Below are 21,418 nucleotides of genomic sequence, written 5' to 3' on the forward strand. Positions count from 1 at the left end.
TGTGGAGCAGGGACAAGGGTTCTGTTGAAGTCTGCGGAAAGGAGAGAGTGAACCGGGTTGAAACTGGACACTTGTGCCCTCACCTGGATCCCTCCAGACACAAACTCATCCCACCTGCTGCTTCTACCATCTTGCCCACCCCCCACCCCAGACTGCTCTTTCTACCCCCTGGCCTTCCCAGGTTCCTACCCACCCCAGCCTACCCAGGTTCTCCATCTCTGAGGGTCATGTTGTTCCTCCAGGCACCAGAACAGACCCTCTGGTGCCCCCACAGCCTGTCAGGCCCCAGCACCATCCCACTTGCTCCTGGATCTCTCTCCATGCTCGAGGCTCTGGCTCAGAATATGTTCTCCCCCCAGACCCTAACCCAGCCTCCTACCTGGCCTTCTGGGTGCCCATTGCCCCCCAGCCCTCCTGTCTGTCCCTCCAATCAAGTTCACACTCCCCCAGCCTACATGGCCTTGCAGGGTCTTTCCAGACCCAGAGCTGACCATGTTACGCTCCTGCTGACAGCCCTTAGGATATCGCCAGCACACCCAGTAAAAAGTCTTAGCTCCCCAGCCTTACTTTTGAGGTTATGAGTGGTTTCTCTCCTTCTACCAGGCCCTCTGAGGGGGTCTCTCATGACCTTGCCCTTCTAGACACAGCTGATTCTCCCATTTTCCTTCCTTGATGTCATGCCTCCATGCCTCCATGCCTCCTCCTCCCAGGTATGCCATTCCTTTTGGGATCCACTTGACTTTGAGGGATTTTCTGACCATCTCTAGTCAGTGGTGTCTGCCTCCCCCACCAGAATGAGAACTTGCTGTAGGCAGGCCTGGCCTGACTGAACACTGGATTTCTGGTGAAAGGTCCAGTCCATGGGAGGCTCCAACAAGTTTGGGAATGAATTAAAGCCTTCCCCTTATCTTCCAACTTCATATTTTCCTTCCAAGGCTCAGCTCCCACCTCTTCTAGGAAACCCCGAGACCTAGCAGGTATCTTTTCTGGGCCTTACATCCCCTGGTGTACCTCTATCACATCACAGATCCCCAGGAATGCTCAGATAAGGTCATCTCTGTGTCCCCAGCCTGGGGCCTGGCACCTGGGACACCTGGGGAGGTTGAGCTGAGCTGACCTGAACCCCTGATAACTCCTGACCTTGTTCTTAGCTCTGATACAAGCGCTTTTGGGGACATCCTCTGATTCACTCCATCCCCCTCCTCCTTGGCCCCTCCGCAGCTCCTTCTTGCATCTCCAGGACAGTTTCTTTGTTCAGGTCCAACCTGAGGCTTCAGTAAAGGACGCATGTACCTACACAGGTACCCTTGAAATTCAAGTGCCTCAGGGCAGTGTATGTCTGCTTCCTGGGACCAGGGCATCCAGTGTCTCCCCCAGACCAGGGCAGACCTGTGTCTTCCTGGGTGTCTCCCAGTCCCCCCATCCCTAGCTCTTGTCTCAAAGATCTCACCCCAAAGATCCTCCAGCTTCATCTGGGGCAGCTTGGATGCCAGAAGAAGGGGAGCAGGCACCTGAATACCTGAATTTGTAAGCTCTGGCCCCACCTGGGTTCTCTAGGGGGTAGGGTGGGGTGGAAGGTGGCTGAGAGTCAGGTTTACAGGTGGGGACACCTAGGTGGCTAGTGGGGTGGGGGCAAGGCCTAATGAGCATTTATCAGGTTGAAGCTTTTGTCTGAGTCTATAAGGAAGAATTCCCTGCCAGGGACAGTTCCTAAAGGGAGAGGAGACAGGAGGGCAAGAGCCCCAAATCAGAAGAAATCAATAGATAGGACCAGCAATCTGGAACCTCGAACCTGGAATTGGGGTCTGGAGTGTAGAAACTGTATTCTAGCGCCATGATTCTTATGCCTGGAGTAGGGTTCTGAATCTCGGATTCTGGACCTGGATCTGGACCCCTCAATTCTGGGATTCTGAACCTTGGATTTCAAAATCAGAGATGGAGTTTGGATCTGGATCCCCGCTTCCTGATTTTGGGTTTTGGATTCAGATCTCTGATTCTGGATCTGGGTGCCTTTGGCTCCTAACTCTGGATCCTGGGCATTGTATTCTGGATCTTGGGTTTTGCACTTTTTGTTGTGTATCTCCAACTCTGGACTCTGAGTTTGGTGGTCTTGAGTCAGGCATTTATGATCTGAAGTATAGAGTATGGATTTTGGAGTCTGTATTCTGGAGTTTGGGTCTGGAATCTGGATCCTACAGTCTGGTCTTTGAGTGATAGGTCTTAGTTTTGGATTCTAGATCCAGGGCCTTTGAATCTAGAATCCAGACTAGGAGTCTGGAATTTAGTGTTTAGCACCTAGGACTTGAGGTCCTAGGATCCGTCACATCTGCTGTGTGAAGCCTGGGGCATGAATGGTAGATTTTAAATATTGAGTTTTGGGGCCTGGATTCTAGAGTCTGGATCTAGACCTTTAAGATTTCATGGATTAGTTTTGGAGTGTAAAGTCTGGAGTTTCAAATCTACATCGTTCATTTAAAGGACTGAACTGGGAGATATGGGCCTGAGTTCCACAAGTCAGAGATTCCTAGAATTTTCTCTGTAATATGAATTTAGACACTGGGAGACTGGAGTCCTTAATTTGGATCCTGTGGTCTTGATTCTGCATTTTGAAATCCGGATTCTGCTTTCTGGAGATCATTATTAAAATGACTCAAAGTTTTGGGAATTTCAAGTTGTCTTCCAATGTCTCAGGACCATAGGAGGGCCCTGAGCAATTTTCTAGAGTCTGTGCTGGCTTGTATAACTAATGAGAAGGCACGGAGAGCAGGAGGGTCTGACCTCAGATCACCCAGTGAAGGATGGGACCTATTACAAACATGGTCCCCCTTAGTATCGGGAAAGCCATTACCTATATGGGAAGAGGGTCCTTGGCCCTTTATGTCCCTACAGATAATATGTGAGAATGATGGCATCTAAGCCACCAGATGTCTTTGAGATATTCCTGAACCACTGATCCTCAGTTATTCCAGAATCTTAGGGTCTCAGTTATTCTAGAATGATAGACCCTAAAAATCTCTAGCCTACTACATCTTCAGATTCTAGAATCTAGTATCTAGAACCCAAGATACCTGGAAGTCTAGGACCTCGAACACTTTAGAACCTGAGGTTAAAATAGTCTAGAACCACGAACTTCCACATATTCTAGAACCCTAGATCTTCTATGTTCTGGAATCCCCCCAGACATTAGACATTCTGGATTCCCATTCGAGAAGCTTTTCTAGAACTCCTTTGTCCCTTCATCTGGCAAAAAATTCGTGCTGATGGTCTCTAGGACTCAGTGGGCTACAGCTTCAGTTAGGCAGTTCCTGTGTACCTTATCTCATTTATCCTCTTGACAGCCCTGTGGGGTGGTTATCATGGCTTCCTTCTTAATGTGGAGAAAACTGAAGCTCAGAGAGGGGTGTCATAGGCAATAGTCACGCAGAGGGTGCAGAGGAATCCAGTGTTCTGACTCTTGAAACACCTGGTTGGCCCGTTGCCTCAACCTCAGGAGCCACCTCCCTCTGTTGCATCTGGGTGGTGAAAAGGAGAATAAGGTGAACCCCTGGGGTAATCACCATGAGAACTTCCCTGGTGTCAGGCTAAGCACTTTCCATCATGATCGCATGTGTTCCTTCCACTAAATCACTCAGGCAGTTGTAAGCATCCCCATGACACAGATGGGGACGCGGACAGATCTCACACCTAGCTCAGCCCAGGCTCACAGGCTCACAGGCTCACAGGGAGGCCGCCCCGCCCCGCCCCGCCCCGGTGACGTCAGCGCCCTTCCTCCCACCCACTTTGACCTAGACAGACCTGAGCTATCGATCCATGTCCTTCTGGGCCTCTTTCCAGTTGTCCTTCACCTCCACAGGCGGCCTGAGTCCTGCCGTCTGCCTTGCTCCTCCTCCTGAGAACACTCCCTGAAGGCTTAACCTCTCTTGTCTCAGCTCCTGTGGTTCAACCACCAACCACACAGGTCTCCTTCATCTCACCCCGAACTCCAGCCTCTGGCAGTCACGTGCTTCTGGGCATCCTCCCACCCCCAATGTCCTCAGGCCCTTCTCACTCACAGTGTCCTAACTCATTTCTCTCTCGCCAAACTCGTCCTCCCCTGTTTTCCATCTCAGGGACAGCTCCACTGCTCACCCTGTCCTACGGCCCGTCCCCCAGGCACTGTCCCCACACCTTCCTTTTCCTTATCCCCTACAGCTCAATGGTCTCCAGCCCCATCCCTTCTCTCCATTCCCTTGGCCTGGCTGCAAGTCAGGCGTCCTCCTCTACTCCTAGACCCTCACCTCCAGCCTCCTGTCCTCTATTTTATCTCCTCCCACACATTACCAGGTGGTCTCAGAAGGTCTCTCTGCACTCAGAGTTGACCCCTTTCCTCCCCTGCTCATAGCCCTTCAGTGGTGACTGCATCGCCGCTGCACAAGGTACCTGCCTTCAGTGAGTTATTTGAGGCTGGGATCCCTTGTCTGAACAAGTCTCATCTTGAACCCCCTTCCCCAGGGAGACAATCACTGTGTCCCTCCCGCTCTGGAATGGGATGGATTCCTGGTGCCTGAGGCTTCCCTTCACCCCTCCCCTCCACCTTCAATGTGGGACCAGTTGAAGGTGGTGCTTCAGGGTACCGGCTCTGGAGTCAGAGTGCCACCTCACCGCTTGCTAGTTTGGGAGATTCTCATTTGTCTTCCTTTCTCTGCTTCTGATTCTCATCCTTGAAATCAGATAATCAGAGTTTCCCAAGGAGTGTCTAAGAGTCAGTGCATATAAGGAGCTAAGGGCACTGTTAATTTCACTCCATTTCACACACTAAGAGACAGTGGGGAGGGGAAGGCCCCAGTTGTTCAAGGTCATCCAGGCTGCAGAAGTGGGGAGGGGGCAAGAGAATGATCCAAGGGGTCCTTCGGTGCAAAGTATCACTTCTTTGGTTATCAGGGTCTCGTTGTGGGATAGGAGTGGAAAAAGGGTGGGGATGGTCTCTGGGTTGGATGAGGTAATATGCATGGAGCAGGTGTGTAAATCTTAACATTAGGCTGGCACTTAAAAGACTGGTTAACACAGGATGTGATTCAGATGTGAACTCTAGAGCCAGGGGCCTGGGTTGGCATCTTGCCTCCAACCCATAATACTGTGCAACCTTGGGCAAGTCACTTGGCCTCCCTATGCCTCAGTTTCCGCATCTGTAAGGTGCAAATAATTGCTTCTGCCTCATAGGAATGTTTTGAGGCGAGAGTGCCTTAAACCCGTGCCTGGCATTTAGGGCTGAGTAATCCCAGATGATGATTAGTCCTGTTTACCCTGGAAACAAAATCCTGGGGAGGGGTGGTCGTACGGTCAGTCTTAAATGACACAGTCGGGCAGCGGCAGTTCCAGGACTTAAGAATCCAAAATCCGAGTGTCCACCTCTCAGATATGGCACCTTTCTCTGAAATTCGTTTTTAGAGACTCCCGTTTTACACACGGGGACACTGAGTCCCAGGGGATAAGAAACAGATGTTTGGGGCCCCAGCGTGAGAGTGTTCTCTCCAGCAGGGAGAACGACTCCGGTACGGACTAGGTTACTAGTTTATCTCTGAGATTTTGTCTCTTCTCCTGTGCTGGAAGGAGCAGGAGGGAACCGAGACTGAAAACATGGTCTTTTCTTTTTGGCCTGGCAGGCTCCAGCCGCTAGGTGGCGCCAATGTGAGCTTGTCCGCTGAGGTTTGCTCCCGGGTCTGAGGGAGGAGGATTTGGGGGAATCACGCAGAATTCCGGAACGCTGAAGGAGGTGGATCTTGGCGGCGGCCGAGAGGGGGAGGTTGGAGACTCGTCCTGGGATTTGTTCTTAGCTGTTCTGCAGGAATTCTTGGATCCATTCGGCGAACGGGCACAGGTTTGTGCAGGAATTAGGTTGGTGTGCTGGGTTTTCCGCAGCCCGGTGCTCTCGTGGACACAATGTCCTGCAAGTATCCTCAGACCAGAGGGCTCCCGCCGCGCGTCCGGGACAGAGGGAGAGGGACCAAGATCCAAGTCAGGCAGAACGTCAAAGCCGGTGGGAGTGGGGTAGGGAAAGAGAGTGTGACTCGGAGAAAAGGAGGAGAGAGACAGAGAGAGCAGGACAAAAGACAAAGGTGACTGGGATAGAATTCTCCATGGACTCCCATGTTTCTGCGTGTTTTTGGAGTTTGGTCTACCAGGCTGTCTTGCAAGACGGTTATTCCGGTCCGAGCAGTTGGTTTACAGCCCGGGACAATAAAGATCTCTCTCCAGAAAAAGTCCGTGTCTTATCCTAGCAAATAAAGATAACATCCTGCTCTCATAAAGATTTATTTGCTCTCCAGAAAATAAATATGCCTCCCACGAAGGAACATTTCCCAGCTCGCATACTATGTGGAGGGAGGTACTGGAGTCACGGGGCTGGAGCCCATGTGTGTGTGCCTCTGGACTGCAAGGAATCTGAGAGGCAAGACTGTGGCTCTAGGATGTTAAGAGCAGGTGAGTGGAACTCCAGTGTCCCATAGGGTTAAGAGAGCCCGGATTGCTTACACTTTGGTCTTTTGTCTGCCCCACACTCAACTTGTGCATAGCCATCTGCCTACACAGTTCCACGTGGGTGTTTGTGGTGCGTACAGTTTGCATAAACGCAATGCTCAAGGGCAACCGTGGGCCGTTTCAGGCTTCATCCAGCAGTGCTGTGAGACACAAGGTCATCACCATGAGGTCATGTTGTTGAAACTAGCCCCACCCGTGTGACACCCACCACTTGCACTGCCCAGAGTGCTGCCCACACCTGCCCCCTTGTGGGAAGAACCTGAATGGCAACTGGCTGTGCCCTCGTGTCTGACAAGGAGCCCGACCACAGGAAGTCATGGTGGGAAGATGGATGATCAAGGCTGGACGTCATCGCTCCAGGAATCATAGGCTCCAAGGCTGCACTGTGGAAAGGCCATTGCTCAGAAATTGGTTTGGTTTGAAATGAGTGAGTTGGGGTTGTATGGGGTTGGGTCAGGATTCAGTTAGGTGTGTCAGGTGCTCTTTTGGTTAGGGTTGTAGATGAGGGTCAGAATGGAGATAGGGTGCTGGACCCACAAGGTCTCTCCATAGGGTGACTCGGGGGACCCCGATCTGCATGTGGGTTTTCTGGCCCCTGACCTACTATATTCCTCTACTCTGGTTCTTATGATCTTAAAATGGGTTTATGTCTGCCCATTAAAAAAAAAAAATTTCAGCATAGTTAGCATGCTATGTTATTTTAGCTTCAGTTTGTACAATGTCCATTTATTTATTTTATTTTTGAAAAGAGGATATTTCATTACTTTTAAAAAGTAAACTCCATCCCCAATTTGGGGCTTGAACTCACTTACCCCATCTCCCTGAGATCAACAGTTCAGTGCTCTACCAACTGTCCCAGCCATTTGCCCCTCAATGTCCCCAAGAGCTTCTTTGTGTACTTAAATAGGAAAGGAGGGGGATTTTCTGTCAAGTTTTAAACACATACCTTAGGCTGACCCATCATGAGTAGCTCTGATTTTTCCAAAGAGCCTTGGTAATCAAAATGGTGGAAACCTAGTAAACCATTCTGTTTCTCCTCTGAGACCCCCAAAGATGAACCTTGAGATGCATGAATCTAGCTCCTGAGAACTACATAGTCCATTGCACAAAGTACTGGATTTTGCATGAGGATACTCTTGACTTGGATTGTCAGATTAACCAGGATCCCTAGGCTATCAAGTGCTTTGTTACTTTTTCATTCCAGTTCTAAGACCACTGCTAGGAAAAACCCAAGTCCCTTTGGTACCTCAGACCATGATTTCCTTATCCTTCAGACAGAAAGGGCCATCTCTCACCCCATCCCAGGATGACTATCACTCACCCATCTCCTCCTGACTGCATTCCCACCATGACCACAGCATTGTTCCTGGACCTCCCACTCCCTCTTAGAATGCCAACAGCTCATGGGAGACCACTCCTAGCATTGACCCTCACCCTTTCAGTCACCCTGTGATAGGGAGATATCCAATTCTCTCAACTCTCAGCCCAACTGAAAGCCTCCAGCCACGGTTCTGGGAACCCCCATTCTCAAACATCCTAAATCCATCCAAGATGCTTTTCTCAGCCCACCAGAACTAACACCTAAATCAGTGATGTTTTACAACCTCAAAAGCTCACCACAGGCCTCAGAAGTTTCTCCAGCATGGAACTCACTAAAACTTTCCTCTCTCAACCTCTGCCCCTGTGGGACCCTTATGTGGAGTTTCTGGAAACTCTTCCCCCACTCCCACCATGTGATTCCTCAAATCACCAGACCCCCACACCACATGCTACTCCAGATGCTGCCCTCTGTCTCCTGCTTAATTCTTGTAGTTGGCTCTACTCTCACTATAGTCTCCTCATCCAGGCCTTGCCACCAACCCACAACACCAGGAATGGCTCCAGAATTTCAGAACCTTCCCACCCTTCCCACTCCCTTTGTCCTTCTACCCAGACCCTGAGCATTGTTCCTGTCCCCATGTCCCTCCACCTCCACAGCACAGTTCCAACTCTTAGCCCAAGCCCTCTAAGCCCCACTGCTTATGTGTACTCTCTCTCTCTAAGAAAATTTTTTTTAAAGTGGAAAGTTGATATATCCCTGAGATAAGATGTATTTCTGGTGTATGGTGTATTTCTGGCTTTAGGAACTGCAAGCAAACTGCTTCTGGTGGTCTTCACCATTCTATGTCTGCCCCAAAAGAACCATTTTTTTTTATTGCTGCAGAGCTGAGATTTCTGAAATCCAAACCTGGAGTCTTACCCTCTGAGTGGCTGAATTACAATGTAAAATGAGTTGTCAACCATCCCGGTGTCTTCTGTTCAAATGAAAGCATGATTGGGAAAGAAGAGCATTCAGAAGTTCAAAAGGAGATATATGGGAAGATCCCAATGAAAGGGAGGACACTGTGGATAGGTCCAAATAGAGATGTGTCTGAGACAGGGTGTAGGGGATAGAGAAGATCCAGGGAGCAAGTGTTCATGTCTGAAGGTCTGTGAGGCACCTGGGGTCTGTCCTGGTGCCTCAGGGAACAGTGTACTTTCCCCAGAGGGAGAGCCAAGAGGAAGAGCATGTTGGGCAAGGGGAGGGATATGAGCGATGAAAGGAAGTTTCTAAAAAAGCTGGTGGAATGACTTTGTGTCTGGAGGGATCCTTGGGGCAGGCGAGTCCAGAATCTCCACTGCTTACACCTCTCTCCCAAAGTTCAGCTCAGTCCTGGTCTGTCTTCCACCATGTGGCTGCACCCAGCAGGTCCCCTGCCTACCTCCCCCTCCATCTGGCCAGGTGCTGCCTTAGTGCCTTGCTGCTTGTCACGAATTCTGGAAAGTCCAAGATTTTACTGCCTTGCAAGCAAATGTTAGCTGACCAGTTTTGTGGGTACTGGCAGAACACAGCAGATCCTGGGTCAGAGGCAGGATTTTACAACTCATGGCCCTGCAGGCAGCATGGGCTTTATATTTACACCCATTCACCTGGCTCCCCAAGGCCCATGGGGGTGATCAAGGAGCATAGGTGGATTCTGTGCACACAGTGATTTGTGTCATAGCTGAGGATTTGAGTTTGGGAATCCTTAATCTTATAAGGGGGCTGCTGGCAAACTTTCCAAAGTCAGAATGTGGTTGAGATATTATCTTTATAATTCTGGATTGCAAATAAAATTTCTCTGGAGGGACATAAAATTTTTATTGTCCTTGGCCATAAACAGACATTATCTTTTATTAAATTGTGGACAGTAAACAAACCTTCTCTGAGGGAGATACCATCTTAAAAGGCTGCATGATAGACAAACAATCTTGGAAGACAGTCTGGAGTAAAAAACATATTGATTCCTTTGTTTTGAAGATGTGACATGCCCATGGAGAATTTCTGAGAACATGAGTCCAGTCTCACCGCTTCCCTTTCCCCCAAGGAAGGGGAAGGTAGCATCACTCTGCTTTCCTCATACTCTTTCTCCTCCACATCTACATGGCCTCTGCTCACCAGAGTTCCAGTCCTAGTTCCCAACAGCAGGGGGAAGAGTGTGGTCATTTGATCTGTGGGATTGATGTCCAGTCCTGCCCTACTGTTGGCTTCTGTTTCTGTGTGTGTGTGTGGGTTTGACCTTGAGGGGATATCTCTTTGTTTCCCATAGATAGAGGGTTCATAGAGGTTCATAGTCCTGTGACCTTGCAAACTGCCTGTCTGGTACTTGTGCACAGTGCAGCTGTGTGGGGGGGACAAGTGTGCAAGGCCTAACCTGTCTCCTACTTGCTTCCCCTTGTGAACTTTGTCATCGTACGTGAAAAGCAGTGAGAGACCTTGAACATCAAACATCTGACTTGGGGGCTGATGTAGCGATGGACAGATGTGTCCTATCCTGAAGCCTGTATCTCCAGTTGTCTCTGTCATCTTCAATGTCCAGCCTGTGTCCAGGTGTTGCACTGGGGTCAGATCCGCTGGGTCCACACCTGAATGCTCGGCCTCTGGGTTTGTGCCTGCGACTTTGAATCACCACCACTAAGTGGCTTGTGGATTAATCCAGTTTTGACATTGACTATCTTACCTGGGTCTGCATCTGTGTCTGAGCATGACCATATCTGTGTCCTCAACATTAATATCCACATTTAGCCCTTGATGAAAATAACTCCTGTTTATTAAGCAGCAACTTGTCCTAGGCATTCTCTCACACACAGACACCTCTTTAACCTTAACACAACCTCCGTTTAACAGATAAGGAAATGGAAACACGCAGAGGTCAAATGCTGGATATAATACCATTTTATAGAGCTATGCTTGTGAACATGTCTTCAGGGGCCCGAGTGCATACTGATGTGTCTCCCCTGTGTATCCTTATTCAGGACCTGACTTCTATGTCTAGACCCTGTGTGCATCTCTGACACTGGATGTGTTCAGACCTCCATCGGACACTGTGAATTTAGGTCTGAGTTGGTACATCCAAAGCTTGGTGTCAGTGTGTGTGTGTGTGTGTGTGTGTGTGTGTGCACGCACACACACACATACAGGCACTCGTGACTTATCTGCCTACATCCACATGCACGTATGAACATATACTGTGATTCTTGAATAACATGCATATGTCAAGTGAATTTCAGCATGAGATGCTGTCCACTCAGTGCCCAAGTTTGAAAGTGTGATTTGCATGTGTGTACATCCATGAAATAGGATGACCACATTCATAACCTTGAATGACACTGAGTTTGGCTGAGATGGTGGAGTCAGGAACCCAGTCTCTGTGTCATCCATTCTGAGTGGCTACATCCACTTAAGAGGTATGGCACGTGGGTGACATTGAGTGACTCAGTCCAAGTGACCACATGTCTGAATCTGTGTCCATTGGCTTTGCCTTCATCCTAAACCACGGAAACCCCTAACCTCCTGTCCTTTTCCTCTCCTCCCTCCTTCAGGTACTAGCAAATGAGATGGGGGGAGGGACAAAAGGAATGGAGTTCCAGAGGAAAGAGACTGTAGTTTGAAAAGCTAGAAGGGGGACAATGTTGAAAAAAACACATCAGGGACACCTGGAGAAATTGAAAGGAAGGTATAGATAAAGTTAGCATTTGGAATGGTTTTGGGTTGATTTGGTTGGGAATGGTGTGGGGGTTAAATGGGGATGTGTGCAATATATTTGGGCATGTAGAAGACCTGGGGGTTAAGATTGGGTTGTGTTGGATGGAAGGATGGCATGGGTTTGGTTTGATTTTGTATGTGGAGGAGGTGGTGACTGTGTTCTGTTGGGTTAAGTTGGGTGGGTTTATTTGCCTTGGGTTGGACACGTGTGGAGTTGGGGTTGGTTGTGTTGGGTTGTACTGGGTTTTGGTTGAGGTCGTGTATGGGGATTAGGATCGGGATTGGGCACTGTCTCCAGGGATTTCTCACTCACGCAGGCACATTTCTCCCACAGGGTGACACTGATCTGTGTGTGGGGGAGGTCGGATCACGGACTGAATGTATTGTTGTACCCCAGTCTTTATGTTCTTCACTTGAGAGTGTCAGTGACCACTTCTCTCACTTCCTTCCTTGGGAGCTCCTCATGTGGCTCAGCTCAGAGAGGGGAAAGATTGGATCAAGTGCTTGACATGGGAGGGACTGGATCCACATGTCTTCCATAGGTGAGAGTCCCCTTCCTGGCTCACAGATGACTTTCTTCTCACTGTGTCTTGCTTGGCATGGCAGAAGGGGCAAAGGATCCCTTTTAAGTGCATTCATTCCATTCATGAGGACTTCACCTTTGTGACATAATCACTTCCCAAAGGCCCCATCTCCTCAAACCATCACACTGGGGAGGAGCAGTTCAACGTAAGAATTTGGGAGAGATGCAGACATTCTGTCCATAGCACGTAGGATAACACTGGAGGCCCAAAAGGCTCTAGTTCTTGAGTCTCTTCTGAGCCTCCAAAATGCGATGTCCAATGCCACTTCATCCTGAGGTGCATTAACAAGGCTCCTGTGATCTACATGTTCACTGGGGCAGGGCCACTGTAAGGTTCTCTTGACCTGGATGTGCAGCTCATCCAGGTGTCCTGGGTCATCAGATGTCCAGGTTAAGGAATGAGGAGTTGGGAGGGGGTCCATGTTGGTACCTCTGAATTGTTCTGGGGAACATTGGATTTGGGGATGCTAGGAGACTTGCTCCAGGATACCTTTGGAATTTCATATCTCTGGGTCCTGTAGTGTTGGTATTATGGATCTCTGGCATTCCAAGAATTGATTTTGAGGGGAACATTTTAGTAGGGCAACTCATTCCTGCATCTGGAAGTACAGGGGTTCTGAAAGCCAAGCTCATATTTCAGGGATGTGGGAAGTTGGGGGACAGGCATCTTGGCTCAGGGAGGTATCGGAGAGCTTCAGGGACATGGTGCATGTATTGGAGGGTCCAATGGGTTTTGGGTTGTGAAATCTCTCTTGGAGTGTAGCCATTGGAGGCTTTGTAATAGGAATCCTGATTCTGCAGTGCTGCTGATTCTGTTTTCTCGGGCTTCCTCTCACTGCCTGTGTCGGCAAGAGCAAGGCAACAGGGCTGTAGGCCCTGGCCCGTTTGGCCTCAGAGCCCGGCATATACCCAGCGTGATTAAGGACCTAAAAACAACAGGTGCTTGCTCTTTCATCCCTCCCATAGCCCTGGGGGTGGAGGCTGTCCACAGCCAGAAGAAGGGCCAGGCCTTGGCCAGCTTCTTGGTGGCAGCAGATCAGGGGCGTGGCCGTGGGGGTGTAGACTTTAATGGCTCCCCAGCTCCTAGCTCACCGTCTGCCAGCTCCTGGACACTCTGTCACCATGTGGCTCCTGGTCCTGTGCCTGGCAATGTCCCTGGGGTGGATTGGTGAGTAGAACGGATCTGAGAGAGGGAGAGGGGCCCTGACTCTCATGGTGCTCTCACCCTGCTGCCCCCGCAGGGCCAGCTGCTCTCCCCATCCGTGCAGCCGGTTCCTCCCGCCCACAGTCCAGCCCAGGCTGGGTACCAGTCTCTTCCTCTCCCACCCCCACCCCAGAATCTTCCTTAGCTCTCCACCCTGCCACTTTCTTCACAGTCCTCACTGCCACACTGGGTGCTTGCTTCCTCCCAGTGACCCCCAGACAGCTTCCGGACACGTGCAGTCTGGAGCCATCTTTGTTTCTTCTCTTTGGTGCTCCCCAACTCTTCCAAGCAGCACCCCCTCCTCACTGGACCATCCTCCTGTCCTACTTCCTAGTTCTCCAAGGTCCGGTGCTCTGGCTCCTGAGCCCCCAGGTGACCTTTCCTGTTTAGCTGTCATCTCTCAGTCCTCATCCCCTAAATACTGAAACCTTCTCAGAACCCAAAATTCCCACCACAGGCATAGAAGATATTTAAGACTGAGACCCCTTAGCACCACTCAAATTCTTCTCTCCCAGTCCATGATCCATGACCCTCTTCTTTGGAGTCCCTAGCACTGGTTTTCTTATTCTTTCTTTTTTTTTTTTTTTAAAGATTTTATTTATTTATTTGACAGACAGAGATCACAAGAAGGCAGAGAGGCAGGCAGAGAGAGAGGAAGGGTAGCAGGCTCCCTGCTGAGCAGAGAGCCCACACAGGCGGGCTCCATCCCAGGACCCTGGGATCATGACCTGAGCCAAAGGCAGATGCTTAACCCACTGAGCCACCCAGGCACCCGCTTAACACCGGTTTCTAAATCCCCTTTCCTCTTCTCTGAGCCAAAACCTCCACCAAAGCCAGGTGTCCCCCAGTCCAGGAACTCCAGATCACTGCAAAACAGCTGGCCTGCACACCACAAGTTGCTCCAGATGCTGCCTTGTTTTCTTCTGATTCCTGGGGTGCAGTCTGTCTCAGCAGAATGTCTTCCCAGGCAGGACCCATCACCAGCCCAATTAAGGGACTGCAGGAAAATCACAGACACTTACTGTACCCCTTACCAATCTCCCCAGAACCTCAGCCCTGCTCCTCTGCGGCCGTGTCCCTCTCCTAACCTAGACCCTCCCAGCCCCATCGTCTCCTCCCGCCTGCCCTGACCCAGCATCCCTCTGCAGGTGCTGTGGCTCCCATCCAGTCCCAGATGAGCGGAGGCTTGGAGTGTAATAATTTCCAACCCTGGCTGTCGCTTGTGTACCATTTCAGCGGCGTCAGGTGCAGGGGTGTCCTGGTGCACCCACAGTGGGTGGTCACAGCTGCTCATTGCATAAACAGGTGAGTCTGAGCATGGGGTCTGGGAGGGGGTGTCTATGTTCCCACAGGAATAAGCAACTGGGCACAGACCCTGGGTTCACCTCAGGGGAGGCTGGGGGGCTGAGGGAAACAAAGATGGTACTGGTCTGGGGCCCATGGAGAGTGGCAGGGACCACCCCAGGGAAGCCCTCCCATGGCAGCCTGTGTCTCTGTGTCTCTCCCTATAACTATCTTCCTGTCTCCCTGTCCTGTGTCTCTGTTTCTCAGTCACTGTCTCTGTCGTGTGTCTGTCTATCTATGATTTATCCCTATCTCCCCCTCTCTCTCCTGTCTCAGGGTCTCTGTGTGTCTCCCTGTGTCTGTCCACCTCTGGGTCCCTCAACTGCATCCCTGTCACTGTAGGTCTCACTCTCCATGCCTCTGCCCCCTCTGTCTCTCTGGGTCTCTGCCTCCCTCCCTCCCTTCATTGCTGCTGAGGACCCCCAGGATGGGACTGAGGGGACCCCCAGAGAAAAAGAGGGGATTCTCCTGACATGTGTGCATGGGGGGGGGTGCTTCTCATGTGCCCAGTCCCCCCCTCCAGGACAATGATGCACTCCAGGGGACACAGGGAAGGGCTGGTTTCAGCTGGAGTCTGGTGGGGGCCCTGGAGGAAGGAGGGGGAGGAGGAGAAAGAGGAGGCCAAAGAGGGGGAGAAGGGGGTGAAGAGGAGGGGGAGGAAGGTTAGTAAGGGGAGGAAAAGTGGAGATAGTCCGGGGTGGGAGGGGGTGGTGGAGGGCTGTAGAGGCAGGAGATGGAGGAGATCCTGGGAGGGAGGGGGCTGCCGACCTTGGACTGGGAGCCAGCGCCCCCGCTGCTGGGGAGCCCGCCCCATGGCCCCTACTGCAGCTGAGCCGGTCCCAGGCCCCCTCCCTGCCCCTCCTGTCCTCCCTCCCTGTCCTCCCTCCCTGTAATCTCTCAGGCTGCGCCCGCCACCTGCCTGCATTCCTCCCTCTCTCCCCTTTCTCCTGTCCCTGTCGCACAGGGCCTGCTGCTCCTTCCTGTCTGTCCTTTCACTCTTGCTTCTTTCCAGGGACCCTTCCTCAGGGTCGCTGCCTTTTTGCTTCCTCTCCTGTCGCCTTTGTGGTCCTTTGGGCTTCCTGTTCTACCCTCTGCCTCGTTCCTTCTCCTGTTTCAAGCTCTCTCTTTCACTACTTCTCTTTATCTCTGGATCTGCCTTTCATGCTGTCACCATCTTTGGTTTTCCCCAGGTCTCTATTTTTCCGTGACGAATTCTTTCCTGCGGGCGTGCTCTCTCTCTCTCTCCATGGTTGCCTCTTGTTTCCCTCTGTCTTCAGGACCCTCCCTGACCCCATCTCCCTTCCCCCTTCTCTCTCCTCATTCCCTGGGGCTCCCTATCTCCCCAGAAATTACCAGCTCTGGCTGGGTCACCGCAGCCTGTTCCAGCATGAAGACACAACCCAATTATTCGAGGATATCAGAAACTTCCCACACCCTAAATTCAACCTGAGTCTCCTGAAGAAACACACCCACGACCTCATGCTGCTCCGCCTGGCAGAGCCCGCCCAGATTACAGATGCCGTGAGGGTCCTGGACCTGCCCACCCAGGAACCCAAACCAGGGAGCACCTGCTACACCTCTGGTTGGGGCAGCATTGAACCAGGTAAGTGTACGCCAGAGCCGGACCATGCAGCCTGGAGACCAGGCACTTGGGTGTACGGAGGAGGGGGCTGGGGACTGGACTCAGGGTCTGAGGGAGGAGGAGGACTGAGGAGCCACTTGGGATCTGGCCACAGCTCTTTTTTCTCTTGGTCCTAGTCTCAGACACCGGCGATCTCCAGTGTATGGACCTCAAACTCCTGCCCAATGATGTATGTGCCAAGGCCCACATCCAGAAGGTGACAGATCACATGTTGTGTGCTGGCCCTTTGGAGGGCAACAGTGACACCTGCCCAGTGAGCCAGCCTCTCCTCCCTTGACCACCTGGGCTCGGGGACGAGACCCAGATTCAGGGCCGGGGTGCAAGGGTTAACCAGTCATGGGTCCCACTGCTGCCCAGCTGTAGCCCCGCCCCCAGTGCCTGCATGCCCCCTGACCTATCCCACATCCCCTTCCAGGCACCACCCGCACCTTAGTCTCCCACGGCACAGTCCATCCCTTCCTCGACTTACTGAGCATCTACTGCATGCCCGACACCAACCTAGCCCCTGGGAAGACAGCAGTCACTGCTTTCTGTGTCACGCTCACTGTTTCTGTCTGTGTCCCTCACATGGTGGGTGGGGGGGCTTCGTGAGGGGCACTGCTCTCATGTCAGGAGATGCTAGTACCATGTGGCAGAAGGAGACATCATGGAGCCGGGGGAGATGGCCCTCAGAGGTGAGCCCTCAAGGTCAGAGGGCCCTGTAGATGGATCCCACTTCTTTTCACTGTTGATCTGTCTGCTGGGACTATTCTCCTGGACCCTCCCCACTGTGCAGAAACTAGACCCTGAAGTCTTCTCCCCATTGGCCAGGACTCCTCATTGACCAAGCTATTGTCCTCTCTGTTGGAATCCCACCAGCCCTCTGGCAGTGGACTCTGGAGACAACTCTGATTTTCCCCGGAGCTGGGGTTTCACTGTCTGTGCTCTGTGAGCCCAGGAGCTGGTACTCTGCACGCAGAACCTAAGGCCTTGCTGACGTTCCTTTCCCCCTCCCCTTTGTGCTGCAGGGTGACTTGGAGGGCCCCCTGATCTGCGATGGTGTGCTTCAGGGAATCCCAGCCGGGGCCACGTTCCATGTGACAGCCCCAGTATGCCCGCCGTCTACACCAAAGTGATGCCCTATCTGCAATGGATCAAAGAGACCATGTTGGACAACAGCTGAATGCCTCTGACCTTCCCCTCCCCTTAGTCAAATAGAATACACAGCAAATTCTGGCATCGTTTGTCCTTTCTAGATGTGGAAATCAGGGACCCACCTGGCCTGTGTCCTAAAGTGTGGAGTCGGGTAGAGACGGGGAAGACCAGTGGCTTTCAAATGGGGGTGACCCCCCAACCCCAGGGGACATTAGGCAGGGTCTGGAGACATCTTCTCACACAGGTTGTACAGACACACTGAAGGCGGGGGTGGCCCGGTTCTTGTGGGAGGGATGGGTGTCCACCCTGGGAGGGTGGACAGTGACATGTGGATGGTGCTCCCTACAGGGCACTGAGCAGAGTCGGAAGGACAAAGCCGATGCATGCGCACCACGGATGAAAGCACAGCCATGAGTGAAAACGTGTGAACACACAATGAGTCACGGAGCATAACAGCCTTACGTAAATTACACTATGCGCCCACAGTACTCATTCTGTAGAGCACAGTCAAGTAATGGCGCCCAGTGAAGACACCAGAAGGGGTGTCTGTGGGAAGGGGAGCGGGTTATGGGGATGAGAGGGAATCATTAGTTATTAGTTGAGAGTCTGAGTCAATGAATTGAGTATGAACACAGTGGGAGGATGGGTCATGGATGCTGGGTCAACGGTGCATGAGCCCAGGAACACAGTTACCTCCGCCCCCTGCCCGTGAGGCCCTCAGAAGAGAGTGAATCAAGAGGGAACTCCGTGGCAGTCCTTCTCAGACACCACCGCAGGAAGCCTGGGCCGTCGCCTAGGGACAGGAGCCACACTCGGAGACGTGGACTAGGGACAGAGCTGTTAGGGACAGATCCACCCCCCCCCCCCACGGGCGCAAGGGCAGCAACAGTGACTGAAGAGCTCACTGTGGGATGTTGAGTGCCAGCTGGACACCAGTGGTGATGGTGCTGGTGCCGACCCAGTCCGGCTCTGCGGCTCTGTGGTTGCTGAGTTCGGTTTGGTGAGCCTGAGGTCCTGGCATGCGGGAATCTCTGTCCCTACCAAGGTTGTGCGGATCCAGGTGGATGTTGGAGTTGCTGCAAATGAGCACATCTCTCCCTGCCTCAGCACGCCCGTGCGGCAGCCTCCCCTCATCTGCGCTCCCACGCGAATGTCAGCCGCATCTCATTGCCACGGCAAACCCATCCGGTCTCAACCCTTCTCAACTTGCGCTGGAAACCCTTTCCGAGAAAGGCCCTCCCTCTTCTACTCAGGCCCCACCCCAGAGATGAAGCCCCGCCCCAACTCAGGCCCCGCCCCGAGAAGAAGCCCCGCCCCCAACTCAGGCCCCGCCCCAAAGTCTACATTCCGCTTCAAGAGCGCCCACAGGGCAGGCAGTGGAGTCCCTGTCCTTGCAACGTGGTCGGCCATGTGTGGGTGTGGGCTGCACCCCGTGCCGTTAGTGATGGGGCTTTGGCCAGGCCCTGGCCTGGACGCCTAGAGGCTGGGTCAGAGCACAAAGCGGGGCAGCCAGGGTTCAGGGCGGGGCCAGAGCTCAGCGGGCCGGGTCAGGACCAAGGAAGGTTCAGGAAGGTGAGGCCTGGACACAGTCTCCAGTCAAGAAAGCCATACGTTAGGACCTCTCTTCTGCACCTCTCTCCCTCCACTCCTCGCCTCTCCCCACCCTCAGACACAACAGTTCCAAAACCTGCCTGGGTGCACACAGCATCTCACGTTCACTCCTTTTCCCTCCCCAACATGGTTCCTCTCCGTCCATGCAAGAGTCACGGGGGAGTCTCGGGCTCCACCGAGTCCTCAGGTGAGTGCGGGGCCTTTAGCTCATGCCTGTCCACCACCCCCCCCTCCATTCTTCCACTGTTTCCCAGGAGATCTCTGGGCTGGGAAAGGGGGGCAGGAAGGACACCTCATCCTCAGCCCTGAGACTTCAGCCCTGAGACGACAGAACGCGAGACACCTGGGAGGAAAAGAGAGAGAAAGTGTCAGCAACAATTAGAACAGCGGCAGCAGAGGGAAGATGGCGTGACAGTGATAAAGAAAAAAAAATCAAAGAGAAACACGAGATTCAGAGAGAAAGAGAGAGAGAGAGAGAAGGCAGTCGGTCTGGGTGGCTGAATCGGTTAAGCATCTGCCTTGGGCTCAGGTTGTCATGATCCCAGGGTCCTGGGATGGAGTCCCACATCAGCCTTCTTGCTCAGCAGGGAGACTGCTTCTCTGAGAACTCTGCTTGCCGCTCCCCCTGCTTGTGCTCTCTCTCTCTCTCTCTGACAAATAAGCAAATAAAATCTTAAGAAAGAAAGGAAGGAAGAAAGGAAGGAAGGAAGAAAGAAGGAAAGGGCAAGCAAGTCCGATCTGGGACGAGTCAGGTGATGGAGACACAGAGCAGGACAGGAGAGCGGATGGGTTCTGCATCTGGGGGATACAGAGAGAGTAGAAACAGAGGGAGAAAGAACTTACTGAGCCAGAGATATAGATTCAGACTCACAGATGGAGAGACAGAGATGTCAGAGGCCCAGAAGGTGATGTGGGGACCAGAGAGGCAGGACACAGACTAGCCCACCCCTCACTCACCTAGCCGATCTGGGCTTGCTGGACTCCAATCTGCCACTGCTTCCTGGAGCCACAGGGGGGCTTACAAGGTCCTCTCCGCAGGCTCTCCCGCCCCTGCGACAGGTGGACACATGGGGGTGAGATGCTGCTCTCTTCCAGTCCATAACCCCTCAGCCCACCCACCTCCCAGTGTTTAGAGCATGGGTTGGGGGCAGGCACTTTGAATTGAGTTCTGACCCAGAGCCCCAGGCTGCTGTCGCCTCCAGCCAGTGCCCGATTTCATTTCTGGAGGTCTCCCCACCTCAGGCTCCTTTGCGTCACTTGGCTCCTTTTTTTCTAACACTTGGCTCCTTTATATTCGCCCATTCTTCTTTTTACTCCAATTATCCAGAGCTGTAAATCTGCTGCTCCCCACAAGTCTTTATATGTCACGTTTTTATCATTCGGTTCTAAGTTTTTAAAAAATTTCCATTATGATGATTTTTTCATCCATTTTGGTCCATTACGATTTAATTTTTATCACGAATTATTCAGATGAGTAGTTGCATTTTAACTTCTGTGCGTATGGGTATTGTGTTGATGTGAATACAGAATTTTAATTTTCTTGCATCATGGCTGGAGAATGGGGTCTGTGTGATACCAAATCCTTGGTGTGATAGTGGCATTGAAATCTCACATTTCCATGGGATGAATTGCTCCAGTTCTCCCTGTACGCCTACAAATTTTTATATGATGTATTATGAAGCTATTTTATTACAAATATTCAAATTTGGAATTGTATTTCTTATAAATTTTTATGAAGAATTATTACTGTGTAGTGACCCACTCTGCCTAGTAATGGTTTTAGTATTAATGCCTAATTTGGTTGATATCAGTAAAGCTACCCTACCATTCTTAGAGGTAATATTTCTTGGTAAATCTTTTTTTTTGCTTTCAACTTTCCCATGGGCTTTTGGTGTGTCTCTAATAAACAGCATAGAACAGACTTTTACATTCTAATCTGAGTTTAACCAATTGCATTTATTGTGATTATTGATATATTGGGCACTATTAATATTCTCTTACTTTAAAATTACTATTTGTCTTGCTTTTTCTGTGTTTCCTACGTTTTGGGGGATTATATACTTTTGTGGGATTTTTCCCCCTTGTTTCTCCCTTTCTGCTTGTTTAGACTTAATATACCCTATTTCTACTCTTTAGTGGTTACATTTTATACTTTATTACATTGTATTTTCCTTGTCATGCAACTAAAAATATTTTCTGATTTCCAGTATGGTTTCTTCTTTGAGCTGTGGGTTACTTAGAAAGGTATTTCAAAAATCGTATTTCAAAAGTGTATTTGAAAAGTGTATTTCAAAAAAAAATTCAAAAACCGTGGGGAAGGCATGTGGGTGGCTCAGAGGT

The 21,418-nt window shown here is 51.4% G+C and overlaps 1 protein-coding gene across 2 annotated transcripts; it reads left to right on the top strand.

Annotated features, from left to right (window-relative positions):
* Window positions 1-5,798: 5,798 nt before the first annotated feature.
* On the top strand, window positions 5,799-17,989 carry LOC123931343 (kallikrein-1-like). Of its 2 annotated transcripts, none has more exons than XM_045988350.1 (5): window positions 5,799-5,857; window positions 6,306-6,459; window positions 14,496-14,652; window positions 16,038-16,294; window positions 17,341-17,463. In XM_045988350.1, exons 2-5 carry the CDS (start codon window positions 6,315-6,317, stop codon window positions 17,343-17,345), a joined length of 564 nt encoding a protein of 187 aa, XP_045844306.1. In that variant the 5' UTR covers window positions 5,799-5,857; window positions 6,306-6,314; the 3' UTR covers window positions 17,346-17,463. The 2 variants fall into 2 exon arrangements, with proteins under 2 accessions (XP_045844306.1, XP_045844305.1); XM_045988349.1 differs by lacking the exons at window positions 5,799-5,857; window positions 6,306-6,459 and adding exons at window positions 12,031-12,102; window positions 16,450-16,529 and having other exon boundaries at window positions 17,341-17,989.
* The last annotated feature ends 3,429 nt before the right edge of the window (window positions 17,990-21,418 follow it).

The sequence above is a fragment of the Meles meles genome, chromosome 19, assembly GCF_922984935.1.
Source record: "Meles meles chromosome 19, mMelMel3.1 paternal haplotype, whole genome shotgun sequence".
NCBI lineage: Eukaryota > Metazoa > Chordata > Mammalia > Carnivora > Mustelidae > Meles > Meles meles.